The 18,780-nt window shown below is 39.6% G+C and overlaps 1 protein-coding gene across 5 annotated transcripts in view; it reads right to left on the bottom strand.

Moving 5' to 3' along the window:
• The window catches only part of Chd2 (chromodomain helicase DNA binding protein 2), a 135,146-nt gene that overhangs the window by 70,056 nt on the left and 46,310 nt on the right, over window positions 1-18,780 (bottom strand). For 3 of the 5 annotated variants that reach the window (XM_028893291.2, XM_028893287.2, XM_037198651.1), the window contains 9 exons: window positions 18,469-18,530; window positions 11,912-12,019; window positions 9,209-9,349; window positions 7,539-7,672; window positions 6,696-6,921; window positions 5,976-6,076; window positions 4,069-4,113; window positions 3,742-3,920; window positions 993-1,117 (listed from right to left, as the gene is read on the bottom strand). In XM_028893291.2, coding sequence (XP_028749124.1) covers window positions 993-1,117; window positions 3,742-3,920; window positions 4,069-4,113; window positions 5,976-6,076; window positions 6,696-6,921; window positions 7,539-7,672; window positions 9,209-9,349; window positions 11,912-12,019; window positions 18,469-18,530 — 1,121 coding nt within the window. The remainder of the gene's footprint in view (window positions 1-992; window positions 1,118-3,741; window positions 3,921-4,068; window positions 4,114-5,975; window positions 6,077-6,695; window positions 6,922-7,538; window positions 7,673-9,208; window positions 9,350-11,911; window positions 12,020-18,468; window positions 18,531-18,780) is intronic. The other 2 variants (XM_037198653.1, XM_037198655.1) reach the window with 2 other exon arrangements.

Here is an 18,780-nt window from a genome sequence, read left to right as displayed (position 1 = left end):
TGTCTACATGACTCCCACTGCATTGAATTAGGTTTGCCTCCATGAGCAGGGGTGGAGGGCTAAGGAAAATCATCCTTAGCAGCCCAAATGATTGTGACCCAATTTCTCAGTCACCCAAACTGCAGCTCAAATACGAACTTTTCTTCAGAGTCTTAAATACTACATTCACCTGATAAGACAAGTACAGTAAGTAGTTGACTTGGGAAAGAGTCATTGCAGATGTGTAACTAGAGACGATCTCCTAACATTGAAGATAAATTTGAATATTGTTATTTTCCAAGCTATACTTTAATTCTGAAATAAAGATATCTGCTTTACTATAAAAAATGAAGACACAAGCCAAGCATGGTGGCACACATCTTTAATCCCAGCATTCAGAAGGCAGAGGTAGGTGGATCTCTGTAAGTTCAAGGCCAGCCTGGTCTATTCAACGAGTTCCAGGACAGCCAGAGCTGTTACACATAGAAACCCAGTCTAGGGGAGAAAAAAAAAGAAGATACAAAGAAAGGGTGGGAATGGAGAGATGGCTCAGTGATTAAAAGCACTGGCTGCTCATCCAGAGGACCTGATTCAATTCCCAGCACCCACAAGGCAGACCACAACCATCTGTAACTCCAGTTCCAGGATATTGATGCCCTCTTCCAGCCTCTGTGGGTACTAGGCACACAAGTGGCGCACAGACATACATGCAGGAAAACACATACTCTGTGTGTGTGTGTGTGTGTGTGTGTGTGTGTGTTTGTGTGTGTGTGTGTCTGTGTGTGTGCACACACGCTTGTGTATAAATAAAAACTCCTTTTTTATGTGTCAAAGAAATCTGTCACTAGCATTAAAAGAAGCTCTCACATGATGCATCACACAATGACAGAGGAATCATGTTTACCTTAAATCACTTAAATTCTCAAAGCCTAAATGGGCCCCAGAATTTAGCAGTTAGGATAAAAATAAGCCAAACACAGTAGAGAAAAATCTAGCCATTATCTTCTACCTACTTGCACCAGGAGTGAGCAAGCCAGTTGAGACCCTCTAGCTGATAATCTCGGAGCTCCAGATTCTCCCCTCCTAAGTATGCTGGCTGCTTCTTTAAAGCTACAAATCGTGGTCTTTGCTTTAGTGCCTGAAAAACAAAAATTAACAAAACCTATGTCTTAGAACATTTTTTCCCTGCTCTTAAATTGCAATGTTAGCCATATTTTATATACTGTAGAACAATTTCCCTGCTCTTACATTACAATGTTAACCATATTTTATGTACTCTATACAAAAAAAAAACTTACTTTCAGGTATGAATGGTTACCCCATCCTACCTTATCCCAGTACTCTCTGTTCCCAGAGTTCATCCTAAAATCAAGTATTTTTAAATAACTGTTTCTGAGATAAATTTGTAGACATCAATTAGCTCTTTATTATCTCTTCCTTTACTGTGTGACACACAGAGTTACCTTGATGTCACCTTTTCTAAACAATACATGAACACTCTGGAAGTCTGTCACTGACAGCTGCTGAAGAAGTAATCCTACAATCACTGTACCTGGGAACTGCGATTCAGCCCACTTACATTGAGCCCCAACCTTGTTAGTTTAGTTTTCCGAAGGAAAGGTTGCTCTTTCCACTGCTGAGGGTTTAAAAACTTATATTCTACTGAGGCCAAGTCTACTGCTCACACAAAATGGAGATTCTGCGGCCTAATCAGTTTGGGGAACAATGCATTCAAAGTTATGCAAGTCTCTACTCAGGACTTTCCAAAGTCTGAGCATATGTAGCTATACAGTGAATTTGTCAGAGAAATTCACTCAGCACTTATGTCTTTCTGCAAGACGCTCTTCCCCATTCCGGGAATTATCACCCTCACTGTGTGGTCATCAGTACTTTCAATTCTCCTGTGTGAGGGGACAATGAATACAACCTGACCCCTCACGCTCACCTTCCACACATTAGCCATCCATCCACTCCTAACAAACTGGCTTCAAGATGGTTCATGTCTACAACCTTTCCAGGCCTCAGCTAATTGGCCCTCCACTCACTCTTCAATTACTGACTTCTATGACACAGGACTAGACGGAGCTTCTGAGTCCAGTTCCCTACTCACTATCAATGGCTGAAATCTTTAAATAAAGACTGATAACAACCTGCTTCTCTCCATTCAAGGCTCCCGAAACTGTTGAAAGCTCCTTCAACAGTCAAGACACATATGTTGAAGGAAATGTACTCAGCAATGTCTTCGGATCCAGGAGTTGTTGACTACAAAATTCTTTTGGTACCTTTTATGAGAAGTCATTCCTGGGATCTTTTTCTCTTTTAAACTTTTTTTAGATTTATTTTATTATTGTACTATGTGTCTGAGTGTTTTGCCTGAAGTACGCACACCACACATGTGCTTGGTACCTGAGGTGGTCAGAAGAGGGTGTCAGATCCCCTGAGACTAGAGTTACAGATGGTTGTGAGCCACCATGTGGGTACTGGAATTGAAGCCACCGCAAGAGCAAGAACTACTCTTAACCACTACCCCAACTCTCCAGGCCCCAGGGCCCTTTCTTGTATGCTATTAAGCAGCAATCCACTTTTCAAGGGCAGAGGCTGCTTTCCTCTAAAAACCTCTTCAATGCCCATCAGAGCTATGACCTCCACCTCTGTTCTGTTCTGACCATGGCTTCTCCACCACACTCATGTGAGTAATGACCACATGCTGGCCTTCACAGACAGGTATTTGATATTATAAACATGAACTTCAACTTCTCTAAGACACAGTCCAAGGAACCAAGCATATATCTAGATCTCAACCAATTTCCATAAGGGAGAAAGACTTGTATTACCCAGCAATAAAAAAGTCTGTATATTCAGTTTCTGATTTAAAATTCAGAGACATCTTTCCTGTATGTTTCAAAGTTAACTATTTTCAAACATTTCTAACAATATATCTAATTCCATAAAGTAGCAAGTTATAGAAACCAGCAAATTTATTATACAACTGATCCTTTTTAAAAAGTTGTGTGTGTAAGTGTGTGTGTATATATATGTACACTGATGTTTCCCACATGCGTGCAGAATCCTTCAGAGGTCAGAGGCACTGGATTTCCTGGAACTAGAGTCACAGGCAGCTGTGAGCCACACCGGGGTCTTCTCCAAGAACAGTAAGCATTCTTCACCTCTGAGCCACCTCTCCAGTCCCTCATCCTCTCCTTTTGCTTTCTTTTGCCTTTGAGCCAAAAAGTCATGTGTAAACCCGGATGGCCTTGAACTCACTGCAAGGATGACCTTGAATTTCTGATCCCTCTGCCTCTACTTCCAGAATGATGATGGGATTATAGGCATGCACAATGAAGCCCAGTTTGGTGTGATGTTAGGCAATCAAACCCAAGGGCTGCACACATGCCAGGTACTAACTGAACTATATACCCAGCCCATGTCGTAATCACTTATATTTAATGTTACTTTTAAATCCTTATTCATTCTTGTTCTATTTTTGCTTCTATATATTTAGACAACTAACCTCTTGGTTACACCTTTCCACAAAAAAAATAAATAAATATGTATATATAAGTAGGCTGGGTGTGGTGGTGCACGCCTTTAATTCCAGCACTCAGGATGCAGAAACAGATGGATCTCTGTGAGTTCCAGACCAGCCTGATCTATACAGTGAGTTCCAGGACAGCCAGAGCAACATAAGAGGCCCTGTCCCAGAAAAACAAAATACAAAAATATAAAAAAAAATGAAAACACAAAAGCCAACAATCGCCAAACCTTGCATTCTCTTGTTGGAATGGTTTTGGAGTTGTTACGACTATGGAAGCTGTCGATACAATTCTGGAATTTCTTTCCGATCAAGGCTTCATCTTCCCAGCTACACTCTGAATAGGGCAGTCCCATCCATTTGCATAGATATTCAGGCTCATTTGAAGGCGCTGGCTTCCGACTATGAGCTATCAAACAATGTCAAATTAAAAGTAGGAAGTGATATTTTTTTTAATATATAGCTAATGAATACCATATGGCAAAACTATACATAATCTGCAAATCCCAATGTGCTCATAAATTTTGAACATTTACTATATGAGATCTGGTACTCACCTGGAAAATCTGTTTGGCCCAATGCAGATTTACCTGTCTTCACAGCTAAACAAATATAAAATAAGACAGAAAAGTTATAAATATACCAAGAAAGGAGAAGAAACAGATTTTACAAGGAAGGGGCTGAAAGATGACTCAGAGGTTAAGAGCACTGACTGCTCTCCAAGAGGACCCAGGTTCAATTCCCAGCACCCACATGGCAGCTCACTGTAACTGTCTGTAACTCCAGGCCCCGGGGATCTGAAGCCCTCTTCTGGTCTCAGGAACAAAGCATGCACAATGCACACAGGTATACATGCAGGCAAAATACCCACACATGGATCTGTATATCCATGTTTATATTTATTTATAAAAAATTTATAGGGCTGGAGAGATGGCTCAGTGGTTAAGAGCACCGACTGCTCTCCCAAAGGTCCTGAGTTCAATTCCCAGCAACCACATGGTGGCTCACAACCATCTGTAATGAGATCTGGTACCCTCTTCTGGCCTGCAGGGACACAATGCAGGCAGAATACTGTATACATAATAAATAAATCTTTAAAAAAAAAAAAATTTATAAAATTTTATATTTATTTATAAAAAATAAATAACTTTTAAAAAAGATTTATAAGTAAGAATATGTGCTCATTTATCTCATGTTTTAAAAGAAGCCTGTTCTAACCTGGCTGCCAGACTATCATCCTATTAGTCTGTTATTTTTCTTTTCAAATACATTAAAAATATTTTTAAATAGAAGAGCTTTTCTGGGTTAGTAAGACCACTGAACAAACCACAGCAATGTGTGATGGAAAACAAATTCCATGGTCAATGTCAGTGAATGTTGGAAAGACTTCCTGGGCATTGTTTCCAAAGCCAAGGGTACTGGGGCTGTGGAGAGTGTGTAAATGTCACGTGTTTGCAGTGTGTATATCACTGATAAAAAAGAAAATTTGAGGCACAGACTTTGTACAGTCAGTAAAATGACATACTATTTCTCAGAGCGATCTCTTCATTTAGAGGTTCAATGAAGCAATTAGAAAAGCCTTAACTAGAAGCTTGCATTTCTTATAGCTTCATTCTCCACAAGTTTTAAAGACTAAGTAATTCCCCAAAGAGCTTTTAGTTGAAAGAGTAAAAATGGTTGTTACTTTATAAAATAAACCATCACTGAATGTATACTCAAAACTACTACCTCTCAGTCTCTCCTGAGGGTCCCCCATCAGCCCCTCAATCAGACCTATCCTGTCAACAGCTGTTTCCTGTTGCCATTTCACTGACGCCAGGCAGCCCCACTCCCGGAGCCCCACTCCCAGATTCCAGGATCGATTCCAGGACTAGGATTCCATGTCAATCACCTACTTCCACTGCAGCAATCTCTCCTAGCTCACCTCTTGGATCACTGCCTACTCCTCCTCTGTCTCGTGAAAACATGCTAGAATGTTCTCAGACTTTCTCTCCTCACAATGTGTACTCTCTCATGGCCTCAGTAAATTTCAAAATTTAAGTACTACCTATACACCGACAATACCTAGATATATCTCCAAGTCACCAAGTGAAGAAATATACGGGGGAGCCCTCAAACAATACTTGTCTCTTAGATACAACAGTTACCAACCTAAGCATTTGATTTCAAATCCAAAGATCAGTTCTTCCCTTGATCTTTCCATTTCAGTGAGTGGTGACCATATTCTCTTAAGAAATCTTACAAGCCAAACATCCTTAACATCCTTAACACTTCTGTCTCTCATCCCCCATACCCAAATCTACAAGCAATAATTATTAACTCTCCCTTCAAAATAAACATAAGCCTTTTGTTTTATCTCAAAAAGTAAACCTATAAAATTCATTTTATAAATTTATATTATCCAAAGCCAAAGGTCATGTTCTCCGAGTTTCTACATGACTAAAATGAGTTTTCATGAACTTACCTATTACTCTTTCTACTATCTGATACTGTTTATTCAACTCTGATGCCAGCTCCTGTTGGCAATTGAAATATTCAACATCTTCTGGAGAAACTTTCCCTAACCTAGACAGAAGACCAAAAACAAGCATATACCAGTTAGATCTTGGAGATCTATGCATATGTCAGAGCAAACGTTTGAAGTACAAATGTAAACTTAGTTGCACCCATGTGTCCCGTTAGTAATCTGCAAACTGTATTAAAACCAAGAACAACTATATCAAAACTCAGAGGGTTCTAGAATATTAACTTTCACATATAAGCCACCCCAGCCTACTTCCCAAAAGAAAGTAACAACATAGTCATGCTACAGCTCTACATACAGCTGTCTAAATTCAATCACTGATTCACCTGCAGTGACTCTGTATCTCACTTCTCCCATCGACAAAACAGTTAATGAAACAAACAAACAAATCTCACAGTTATACTGTCATGATCAAACAACACACTTAAAGAAAATGTGGCCAATGTTCAGTAAGCTAGCTGTCCTTGTTAAATCTGAGAACTTAGTAGACATATATGGAAGCCTCTACTGTCATCTACAGAACTGTAGACTGCTCAGTGTTCCTTGATCACATGACCAAGGCAAAATCTGAAATCCTAGAGAGCCGTGTTCTCCACACATTTGAAAAGCTCCCTTCCCTTAGACTGGAAACACCACTTTTATCTGCAGCAGGCAACATACCATTGTTTGATCTCATCCTCTTTCTTCTTGAAGTTCTCCAGTTTTTTCAGGCCCTTCACTTTCTGTTGTTGTAAGGATTCTTCACTCTCCCATGTGCTGTGGATGTAAGACCAGCCCTTCCATTTGATAAGGTATTGGATTTCCCCTTCCTCCCTCTCCGTGTCAAAGTCGCCACTCGGGTCTCCATTGGCTTCAACAGCATACACAGTGGTGGATGCTCCAGTGGCTACAAACGGCAACAAAAAAGATCTCCAGTTCAGCAACTGCCAAGAAGAATCTCTTCTTGAATAAACCGAATGTCTCTGACTTACAATAAGCAGTCAACTTATTATTCAATTACAATCATTGCAGTAAGTAAGTCAACTTACAGGATGGATCCAATAATTTCAAATAGCCTGAAAATGCTACTGTTTACCTGAAAGCAAATGCAAACTTGCAGGTGAAGTCAAGCAACTCTTCTGTGCAGACACCATATAAACCAAACAGCAGCATCCTTCTTTTTAGTCCTGACTACCTCAAAAGCAGATCTCTTCCTCTAAGAATAGAGTAAGAAATCAAACATCCTCTCCTGCTCACCCTCCCAAAGCTATGTTAACTGTCTTACCCTCAAATAAACCAGATTAGGGGTGTGCTGGGGGTGTGGTTAGGTGAGCAGCACCAAGGCCGGATTCAACCACCAGCAATACATAGACTGGCCATGGTAGTACACACCTGGAATCCCAGAACTTGGGAGGTAGAGAGAGGGGGTCAGCCTTGACTATATAGCAAGCTGAAAGCCAGCCAAGGATACCAGAGACCCTGTCTCAAAATCCAGTGAGTAATTTACTCCCCAAAGACACAAACCTCCTTTCTTTCCCAGTCTTGAATCTAAGACCTTTTCAATAGTTTCACTATTATCTTGCTGTTCATCAATTCCTTCTCCAGTCATTTCAATGAGATCATCTGAATCAGTCTCAAAGTCATCATCTTCTTTGTAACTGTGTGAGAAATAATGCTGAATGAGTAGGAGACTGTACCTTCAGAAGTCAACATCTCTAGAGAGCATCACCACAATAAGAACCATACTCTTTGACTCCAAGTTAGTCACAGATTTTCCAGTTGATGGCTCAGTGCCCACCTCACCCCATTTCAATGACTGATGCATGCCCACAGACAAACTAAAGAGTAGCTCACACTATACGTGTAAGCAAGATAGAGGAATCTACAAGGATACCCATTATTTAGTACCAGGTAATTACTATCTAAATTATGACAAGAAAGAAAATTCATAATGAAAGAAAAATTGCTAATATTTCAGACAAAAGGAAGATAATATTCCTAAGATTAAATGTTTCAACCATGCAATTTTATCTCCCAATAACAAGAAAATGAAATTTAGTTTAACCCAAACAGTTGAGAATTTTCACATTTTCACTTCTGAATTATAAAATATAAAATGTATTTGACCATGATGATCCCACAATTGGGGAGACTGAAAGCAGAGAGACTGCCTGAGGCTGGTCTGAGCTACACAGTAAATTTCAGGATAGCTTTAACTACATAGTAAGTGCCAGACTAGCCTGAGTTACATCAAAAACATAAAAAGGAAAAAAAAAAAAAAAAAAAAAAGCCTTTACAGCACACGTGAACAATAAACACAAGGGGGCATAGCTCAATAGCATTTGTCTAGTACAAGCACAGTCTTGGGTTTAATCTCCAACGCAACAAAATAAATACAGAAAAACACAATTCTAGATATAACACAGTAAGAAAATGAGCTAAGCTAAACATCAGCACATTAAAAATCTACTCCTACATTAACTACCAATTGGAAACATCCAACAAGTAATTAGTATCTCTAGTGCTCAGCTTCACGTTTCTAAGTAGACCAAGAGAAACATGCATGTGCTCTGAAAGTAAATGTACTACACATTCTCTAAATTAAACACATAAAGTATCTGAATATATCTTTATCTTTATTTCACCATCAATTAATGCCTCATATCATGTTACTAAAGTTTCATAATATGATTACACCCAAATGTCAATAGATACAATGAGACTCAAGAGTAATTCAGAAGTGAAAATACCATCCAGACATTGTTCTGAAACATCAGAAAAATAGCCACTAGAACAGGACGTGACCTTGATTGAGGCAGGTTCAAATGAGCTGTTGTTAACTCTCCTTCTCCACTGGGCTCAACATCATTTTTTCTCAAGGATGGCTAGATTCTAGAAGCAACTTCAGCATACAGGCTTGTATTCTTTGTTTGTTTTTTGAGACAAGGTCTCACTGTGTAGCTCTGGCCTTTCTGGGACAAGCTATGTAGACCAGGCTGGCCTCAAACTCACAGAGGTCCACCTGCCTCTACCTCCCAAGTGCTGGGATGAAAGGCCTGCTGCACCACTGCATCCTGTTCAGACTGATTTTTTTTTACCTGTCAATCACATTACCTAAAACTTGAAAGAGCCAAGTTCTAAACAACTATGTCACCACTGTCACATCAACGAAGACCTTCCGGATCACAACTGACCTCACATTTTTAGCAGCTCTTCGTCGAGTCTGCCTTTTGGGAGCTTCATCGTCATCGTCATCGTCATCAGAAGACTCCTGCTTTTTCCGCTTTCCACGCTGAGTCTTAGGTTGTTTTTTAACTGGAGGTTTGGGCACTGTTCTAAAAAGACAGAGAAAGAAGCAGAAAAGCTTTTACTGCCGCTTGGTAGCTATTTCACATCTACATACTGGCATTTCCCAGAGCAGGTACACATACAAAGAACTCACTAAAGGGAGCCCGGCACGGGATCAGACCTGGACTCTCGCTCAGCACTCCTGAGGTGACAGCAGGAGAGGATCAGGAGTTCCAAGTAGACCTCTACTACATGACACTCTCAGAAAACCAAGGGGGTGGAGGATAATGTACAATCACATTGATGTGCTTCTCCTACTGATCTAACAAACCCTAAGAAATGATCAAGGACTCAGTAAACACTGGGCAAAAATCCTGCATGACACTTCAATCTTAAGAGCTTAAACTCAGAGGGGAGGCAAAACTCAGGCTTTCTGTGATGGGGTAAGGACAGGCACTTGAACTAGGCCAGGAATTGGCCAATTTTTCTGTAAATGGTTAGAGAGGAAACATTTTAGATTTTGTTAGCACAAGACTGGGCCATTGTATAAGTACTTATGCAAATAGAAGACATATTCTTCACAACATTTTTATTGACAAAATTCAAAACAAAGATAGAGTGTATTTTGGTGATATGGTTAATAAGAATAGAATTATTCTGGAGAGAATGTTTCATATAATTAGGATTCAAATTTAGTACTATTATCAAACTATCAATGATAAATGTTCATCAATAAAAATTATTATTAGCCTCTGGCCATTAAAAAAGTAAGTGTTGGGGGTAATTTGAACCCATCCTACTCAATACTGAAAGAAGGTCTATTTTGTAGACTGGGGAGATGGCTCAGTCTCTCAAGTGCTGGCCACACAAGCATGATGACATGCTCAATCCCCACAATCTACATAAAAAGCCACACACGGTGGCATGTACTTGTAAACCCAGCCTTGAGGAGGCTTTGGGGTTAGGCTGACCAGCCAGGCTGAACTAATCAATGACCCAGGTCCCTGTAAGAGATCCTGTCTCAAAAAATAAGGTGGACAGCTGGGTAACAATACCCAAAGCTGACCTCTGGCCTACCACCATACACACATATGCATGTACCACACACATACACACACACACACACACATACATGAATACAAAAACACACATAAATATGCATACACACACACACACACACACACACACACACACACACACACAAAAAAAAAAAAAAAAAAAAAAGAGGTTAAATTTTCTTGAGTTTAAGTTTAAGCCTGGAAGGCCAGAGCTACACAGTGAGACCTTGTCTCAAAAAACAAAAAAGAATACAAGCCTATATGCTAAGGTAGTCTTCAGAATCTAGCCATCCTTGAGAAAAAATGATGTTGAGCCCAGTGGAGAAAGAGAGTTAACCACAGCTCATTTGAACCTGCTTCAATCAAGGTCACATCCTGTCCTAGTGGCTATTTTTCTGATGTTTCAGAACAACGTCTGGATGGTATTTTCACTTCTGAATTACTCTTGAGTCTCATAGTAAATTTCTTCTGCCTTCTTATGTCTATCATTACCTGCCATGTTTCATCAAAAATTATTAAAGCATGTTGCCTTCTCAACCTATGCCCATCTCTATACAGTTATGCTTTCTGCTTAAAGTTATGAACATTACATACAAAGAGTAATAAGCAATAAATATGCTTTGGATCAGTCAAAAGAGTATTTTCATCTTAAGAATTAGTTCTCGCCAGACATTATGGTACACATCTTGAATCCCACTTAGAAGGCAGAGGCAGCCTGGTCTACATAGAGAGTTCCAGGACAGCCAGAACTAAATAAAGAGAACCTATGGCAGAAAGCAAACAAACAAACAAATAAATCAAGCAAAGAATTAATTCTCCCAAAAACAATCTATAATACAACCTCAAAAAAGAAGGGTTTTTCATTTTTATCAGGGTTTTGTTGTTGTTGTTACTATTTTAAAGCAGAAGATATGGTTGCATATCCCACACACCCTAAATAGGCTGCTATGAAAAAAAGCCAGGGCTGGAGAGATGGCTCAAAGGTTAAGAGCACTGATTGCTCTTCCAAAGGTCCTGAGTTCAATTCCCAGCAACCACATGGTGGCTCACAACCATCTGTAATGAGATCTGGCGCCCTCTTCTGGCCTGCAGCCATATGTGCAGGCAGAACACTATAAATAATAAATAAATAAATCATTAAAAAAAAAAAAAAGAAAGAAAAAGAAAAAAAAGACAAATATCCACTGTCAGAGAATATGATCAGATCCCATAATATGCATATATGAAAATGCAATGGAGAAGTCCATTACTATATATATTTAACATATGCTAACAATAAAATAATTTACTTTAAACCCCACAGGACATGAAGAGGGAAAAAGTATCTCCAGTTAGAACTGCATCCCTGCAAACACTCAAAAAGTGATCTCAGTAGTCCAGTCACTTGAACACTTGGTCAAGACAAAGGCTGGCACAAAGAGAACCAGATACTCAACTCCTGCAATGGGACACTTTGTGTTGTTTAGGCTCTGGCTCCAGCGAACTATCCCTTCCCATGTAGGCCACGGTGAGCTCAGCTAGAAGCCGAGAGTGGGCAGGCTAGCAGCGTACCTTCTGGGGACAGGTCTCCTAGCTGTTACTCTCTTTTGTTCTGGGTCACTCTCTGCACTGGTGCCTTGCTCATGTTCATCTTCTGAGGGGTCCTGTTTCCATTTTTCTCTATGATCAAAAGCAAAACAAAATACATTTTTTCTTTAAGAATTCATAAGGTAAACAAACTGAAAAAACAAATTCCAAATTCATTTTCTGAAACACAGAACATATGAATTTTAGATATTATGCTAAAAGAGAATTTAAGCTCAATTTAAATTTTGGTTTTTGTTACTCTTTCTGAGTTACATACCATGTATTCCTAGTTTAACTCTGGTAACAAATATATATGAATAATATGAGTAAAATTTTCAAACCACCTTTTTTTGGGGGAGAAAAAGGCTGTGACCCATTCTACCTTGCTCACTACTGTATCACTGAAAGACTGAATCCAGAATGCGTACCACAACAAAGGTCCCTAAGCTTTAACACACGTCAGAACTAGCAAAAGAGCTTGTTTCTTACTCAAGAACTGACCAACAAAAAAGCTAGGAATTCTAAAACATTCACACGATGTGACATTGGGTAGAAATGTATTGGGAAACATATTGAGAGAGAGAGAGAATTTTGCTGGGCTAGGCAAGTACTCTCCCATTAAGCTCCACCCCAGACTATATGAAATGTTTTAATCTTTAGAACATAATTAAGGAAACAGTCCCTGAATTTATTTTTCAGTGCTGAGTCTACCACTCAACTAAACAATCTGTTCTGTTTAAGACTAAGTTTTTGGTTATTATTAGATAGGGGAAGAGTTATTTTGTTCCTCAAGATCTCACAAGGCTTGAAAGGGCCATAACCTATAGGTGTCCTTCTACTTCTAAGAGCTTTAATCTTCTAAAGACTGGCCACAACACCACAGGAAGCTAGCTCATTTCTCACCTGTAGTGAATAAAGTATGTAATAGCTACTAGGCATGGAAGACCTAGGAAAAACTAACAGGTACATGCTTGGGATTCCTCTGTGAACAAAACAATTAACACTGTACCCACAGGTTCCTTTAACAGAGGTGATAACAAAGATGCCTGATGTAGAACTCCAAGTCAAATTAATATTTTTCATAGGACAAGTCAAGAAAAACAGTGCTGGCTTGCTCCTAAAGGGGTTGATCTGCAGATTCCTGAGGCCCTTCCTAATAGCTGCAAGAGTTACTAATTAGTTACTACAGCCAATTTAGCTCCACCTGAACTAGCTGAAGCTTGGGGGAGGAGAATCAACCCTTTCATGTACATTATTCAGATTCTATCAGCACTGTATGTCACTGACTCTATGCACAGAGATGAATACAAAAGCTGGTAAGCAGAAATGGCCTTGGTTAAATAATGAAATTAATTAATGAATAAGCCCTGTCAGTTTTTCAGTCAGCCATGTTGAGTACTTTTGGAAGGACACTAGACAGTAAGCCCTGTGACTAGTTTCTACCTATCAGTCTATCTTTAAAATAAAGACTTTTGCCAGGTGGCGGTGATGCACACCTTTAATCCTAGCACTCAGGGAGGCAGAGGCAGGTGGATCTCTGTGAGTTTGAGGCCAGCCTGGTCTAGAGAGTGAATTACAGGACAGTTAGGGCTGTTACACAGAGAAAATCTGTCTCGAAGCCTCCCCCAACCAAATCAGACTTTCTAGTATCTACCCATACTCTGGTGTCTAGCTTGCTCTGCTTACTCAAGGTCTAGTATAATAAAATTTTGCTAAAGAATACAAAGAAGCCAGACATGATAATGTACTCAGAACAAGACAGGAAAATGATGAGTTCAAAACCAACCTTGACTACAAGTGAAACACTATCTCAAAGAACAAACAACAACAAAAGGAATCTAAGTAATAGAAGGTGACTGCCAAGAAGATGAAAGAAAAAGTGAACCCCACACACACACTTGGAAAACTGGTATGTGAGCCTGCAGACTCCCCAGGACTCCAAAAAAAGTCGTTTACCCCTCCAAAGTCATGCTGTAAAAACTGGCCTCCCCGGAACATGTCTCAAAAGTGTACAATTAAGGACCAGGGGAGAGTATATCAATGAAGAAAATCCAGAGTCAAGTAATCTGAGCTACAGCTATCAATGAGGCCTACTAGAGCTAGGACTGTCAATGAGGTCTACTAGAGCTAGGACTGTCAATGAGGTCTACTAGAGCTAGGGCTATCAATGAGGTCTACTAGAGCTAGGACTGTCAATGAGGTCTACTAGAGCTAGGACTGTCAATGAGGTCTACTAGAGCTAGGGCTATCAATGAGGTCTACTAGAGCTAGGACTGTCAATGAGGTCTACTAGAGCTAGGGCTATCAATGAGGTCTACTAGAGCTAGGACTGTCAATGAGGTCTACTAGAGCTAGGACTGTCAATGAGGTCTACTAGAGCTAGGACTGTCAATGAGGTCTACTAGAGCTAGGACTGTCAATGAGGTCTACTAGAGCTAGGACTGTCAATGAGGTCTACTAGAGCTACGGCTATCAATGAGGTCTACTAGAGCTACGGCTATCAATGAGGCCCCCTGACAAAGGATACAGCAAAATAAAAAGAGAAAGTGGGTGCAGAGGCCAGAGTATCCCAGTCAAATTAAAAAGTTAGAAATAGCCAGAAGAACTTGGGCTCTTCCAACGTAAGAATGTAAAAGGAAAAAACTTATCAAATCAACTAGTCTAAAACCTAGTGAGACGCTCTTCCTTGAATAAGACTAAGTCCACTAAGAAAGTTGCTTTCATACACAGCAAACCTCACATCTACAATTCTCAATCACAATTCACAGAAGAACCTTAAAAACCTAGGAAAATTACAGCCAAGCTTACACATTCCGGATATATAGACAATCAGAGGGACAGATGTTTGAAATTGGCCACATTATGTTTTAATTTTCAAGAACAAGAAAAAAGAAAATTATTTGTTTCGGTTTGGTTTTTTCTAAAACTGGGACTCACTATATAGCTCTGCCTGGCCTAGAATGTACTATGCAGACAAATGTGTCCTTGAGCTCGCCAAGACACACTTACATCTTTCTGCTTCTGCTTCTCAAGAACTGGAATTATAGGCATTTCCCAGCATGCCCCGCTAGGAAAAAGAATCAGTGGAGACTAAGTCAAAATGAACATCAGCTTCCCAACCCCACGCACATACAACTCTTGAACAAGTAAAACTGCTATTTTTCTGTGGAAAGCCAACTTAACAGGGACTTTTTAACGGAGACTCCCCAGTCACCCTTACACTGGAAATTAGTTCCACTGCAGTAGAGAGGAGTCTTGAGAGGCAAGAACTTGGACTGGCTCAGCAGTTAAGTGCACCTGAGCTCTTCCAGAGGACCCAAGTTTGGTTCTCAGCACCCACATACATGGTGGTCCACAGCCATCCCTAGCTCCAGTTCCAGGGGAGGCACACACTCTTCTCTGAACTCTAAGGACAGTAGGTATACACAGGTGTGTATATTTACTTGCAGGTAAAATACCAGTACCCAAAAAATAAATAAATTTAAGAGATAAAGAGAGGCAAGAACTTGACTAAAAACTATTTCACTTCAAAAGAAACTTGCATTTTAGTCTATCATAAGGCACAAACAGAATTTTTCTCCAAATTTGAGGGATTGTGGAAAAAACTACCAAAATTTAGCTAAGGAGACTCCAAAGTAATATAAACAAACAAGCAGCCTGAGTACTAACTAATCAGCTGGGAACATTAACTTTCATTATTGGAGAGGCTGTGGAAGATAGACAGATGAATCCAATCTAAGCAGGCAGGGAGCAAAATCCATTTTTAAATATAATGGGCCTATACTGAACATGGCTAAGTGCCATTCTTTTTTTTTTTTTTTTTTTGGTTTTTCGAGACAGGGTTTCTCTGTGTAGCTTTGCGCCTTTCCTGGAACTCACTTGGTAGCCCAGGCAAGCCTTGAACTCACAGAGATCCGCCTGGCTCTGCCTCCCGAGTGCTAGAATTAAAGGCGTGTGCCACCAACGCCCAGCAAGTGCCCTTCTTAAAAGATACATCAGTAAAAGAAGAGAATAATTTCCAGATAGCATATGTCCCCAAGACAGAATACTTTCACCAACAATTCCAATCTAACACTAATAATAATTCAGTTCCATTTTGACATAAGTCTGTGACAGATTCCTAACTCAAAACACTCTGAAAATAAGTAACTATGATTAATCTCTCTCTTCTCTCTCTCTCTCTCTCTCTCTCTCTCTCTCTCTCTCTCTCTCTCTCTCTTTCACACACACACACACACACACACACACACAAACCTGCATGATTTATAATTTTATAATTATAATTTATAAAGTATTTTAATATTTGGCTGGACGGAGAGAAACCAATATACTACCTTCATAAACACTACTGGGCAGAGAATCTGCAGAGACCCTATACAACACTGCCCAGATTAGACATTTGCACTACATTTTATTCCCTCAGCTTTTTTAAAAATCTGAGGTACTCATCTCAAAAAAAGAAAAAAAAGGAAGAATGCATGAATACCAATTTGCAGTTTCTAAAGAGTATGTTATTGTACTAATTCAAGATGTTATTCCCTTTGGGTGAGTCTCTCAATTCTGAAATTCACATCCCCACACAGCAGATCCCATTACACTTGTTATTAGATCAGGGCAGCCAGTCATCAGCAAAGTGTGATGCCTTCCCATAATGTGGTCAGGAAGGACACTTCAGAAAACATCAATCCCCACAAGGCCATTATACCAGAAGGAAAAAAAAACAAAAAACAAAAAACAAAAAGTCTCCAAAGTAGCTCATGAGACTGAAGTGCAAGGAAAACCTTCTAAGACGTCCCTGCGTAGAGCCTGCTGTCTCCAACTCGAACACAATGGAAATTGGGGTGTATTCAGGCAAGACAACATTAAATACTGCCCTACAAAGTTCTTTAAAATGTACATTTAATGTAACCACTTCTATTCACTGCTGGGCAGGCAGAATGAGGAAATGGATTTAAGAAATTCAAATTTGCCTAGTAGTTAGAGTACATGTAACTGGAGACCTTAGTGGAAAATATTCCTGAGTTGGTGTACAAAGTTTTGGACATCCACATTTTTCAAAAAAGAATCTACAGAATTCACACAGTTAAAGGGATAGTACACCACGGAAACTGGAGGGGCTGTTATTTAAAAATCTTACAATTTTTTAACTACACAGAATTTTTAACTAAAAATAATGAATAGCTAGATAAAGGGGGACTCTCTTGCAATCCTGGCACTTGGAAAGTGAAGGCAGGAGATCAGCTTTGACTACATAGTGAGATCCTTGTCTCAAAAAACTAAAGCCAATACTGAAGAGTCAGGAAGTGTCACGTTCCTTTAATCTCATCACCAGGAGACTGAAGCAAGTCGATCACTCTAAGTTTGAGGCTAGCTTGGACAATAAAACAAGACCTTGTCTCAAAAATAATAAAATTTAAAAATAAAAATAGCTATCCTGAAGCTAGGGTTGGTGGCACATGCCTGTAACCTCAACACTGGGGAAGCAGAAGTCAGGAAGATCTGGCACAGTTCAAGGCCAGCCTGGTCTACATAGTGAGCTCTAGGCAAGCTATATGCTCCAGGCAAAAATGAGATTCTGTCTTAAAAAATGTCTTTAAATAAAAAAATATATATTAAATATTATATATATATATACATATATATATATGTGTGTATATATATATATATATATATGGGCTATGCATGGTGGTATACACCTGTAATTCCAGGATTTGAAAATCAAGAGTTCATGGTCAGCCTCAGCTACATAAGACCAAGGCCAAACTAGGGCACTTGAGTCCCTATGTGAAAATAAACAAGGCCAGTGAGATGGTTGAGCAGATAAAGTCACTCAGTTCCAAGCATGACAATCTGCCTTCCATTCCCCAAACCCACATGAGACTCCGACAAGCTGTTCTCTGACCTCTACATGCACACTCATATATATACATACACATACCAAAAAAATGGTTCTTTAAATTTAATTATAAGAAAAAAATTAATTTCCAAAATTAATGAGCATAGAACTAAAGGGTTTAGCTCAATGGGAGAGTGCTTGCCTATAGCATGTGTGAGGCCCTACGTTCAATCTAAAAACCTAATGCTGGCAAAAACAAAAATAACAATAATGAACAGAGTATAGTCCGTTATAAAATATTTTAACTCTAAGCTCAAGAATTAAAATCTTCTGGCCTATAAGCTATAATCTTAGAATTATACTGAAACAGAACACATTTCATAACAAAATAAGTGCCCAAAAATATAAACCTTCTCATGTCAACATGAGAAGTGGCCAATTTAAATCTGGTCCTTCCTTAACAAGAATGTCAATGTCTACTTTGCTATTTAGGTTTACTTTCAAGAAAAACTTAACTGAGCTAACTGGGCTGTCCCACATAAGAAGCTGGAGCTTATATGGAATGCTTCCCTGTTAAAATGAGGGTCCTGGCAGGGCAGTAACCCAAACCAAGAGACCTGAGACAGACAGAACAAAAAGACTGTCCTAGAAATGCAGACATGTTGACAACTAGCAGATGACGTCATCTCCCCCATGAAAGACTTACTGTTTTTTCAGCTGCCTCTGGCCTCTTCTTTTTGGACTCCCGCTCTCAGACCCGCTACTTGCCTTCAGTGTATGAGGGGGAAAATGATTACAGACTTTAGTTCACAGTGAGATTTCAGACAGAATGAAACCTAAGCACTTGCTAGGTGGAGCCCACTCTTCTTCTGCTTTGAAAACCAATGTCACTTTCTTTCTCAAACCTATATTTAGCTCAAACATCCAGAGCAGCAACATCAAATACACCTTCCTACAGGTAAACGTTCTATACCTATAATGTCCAATATGGTGAGTGAGCCATCAGCCACATGTGAAC

Source organism: Peromyscus leucopus, chromosome 1 (genome assembly GCF_004664715.2).
Source record: "Peromyscus leucopus breed LL Stock chromosome 1, UCI_PerLeu_2.1, whole genome shotgun sequence".
Classification (NCBI taxonomy): domain Eukaryota; kingdom Metazoa; phylum Chordata; class Mammalia; order Rodentia; family Cricetidae; genus Peromyscus; species Peromyscus leucopus.
Note: the sequence above shows the minus strand (reverse complement) of the source record. Positions and strands in the feature narration are given on the sequence as shown.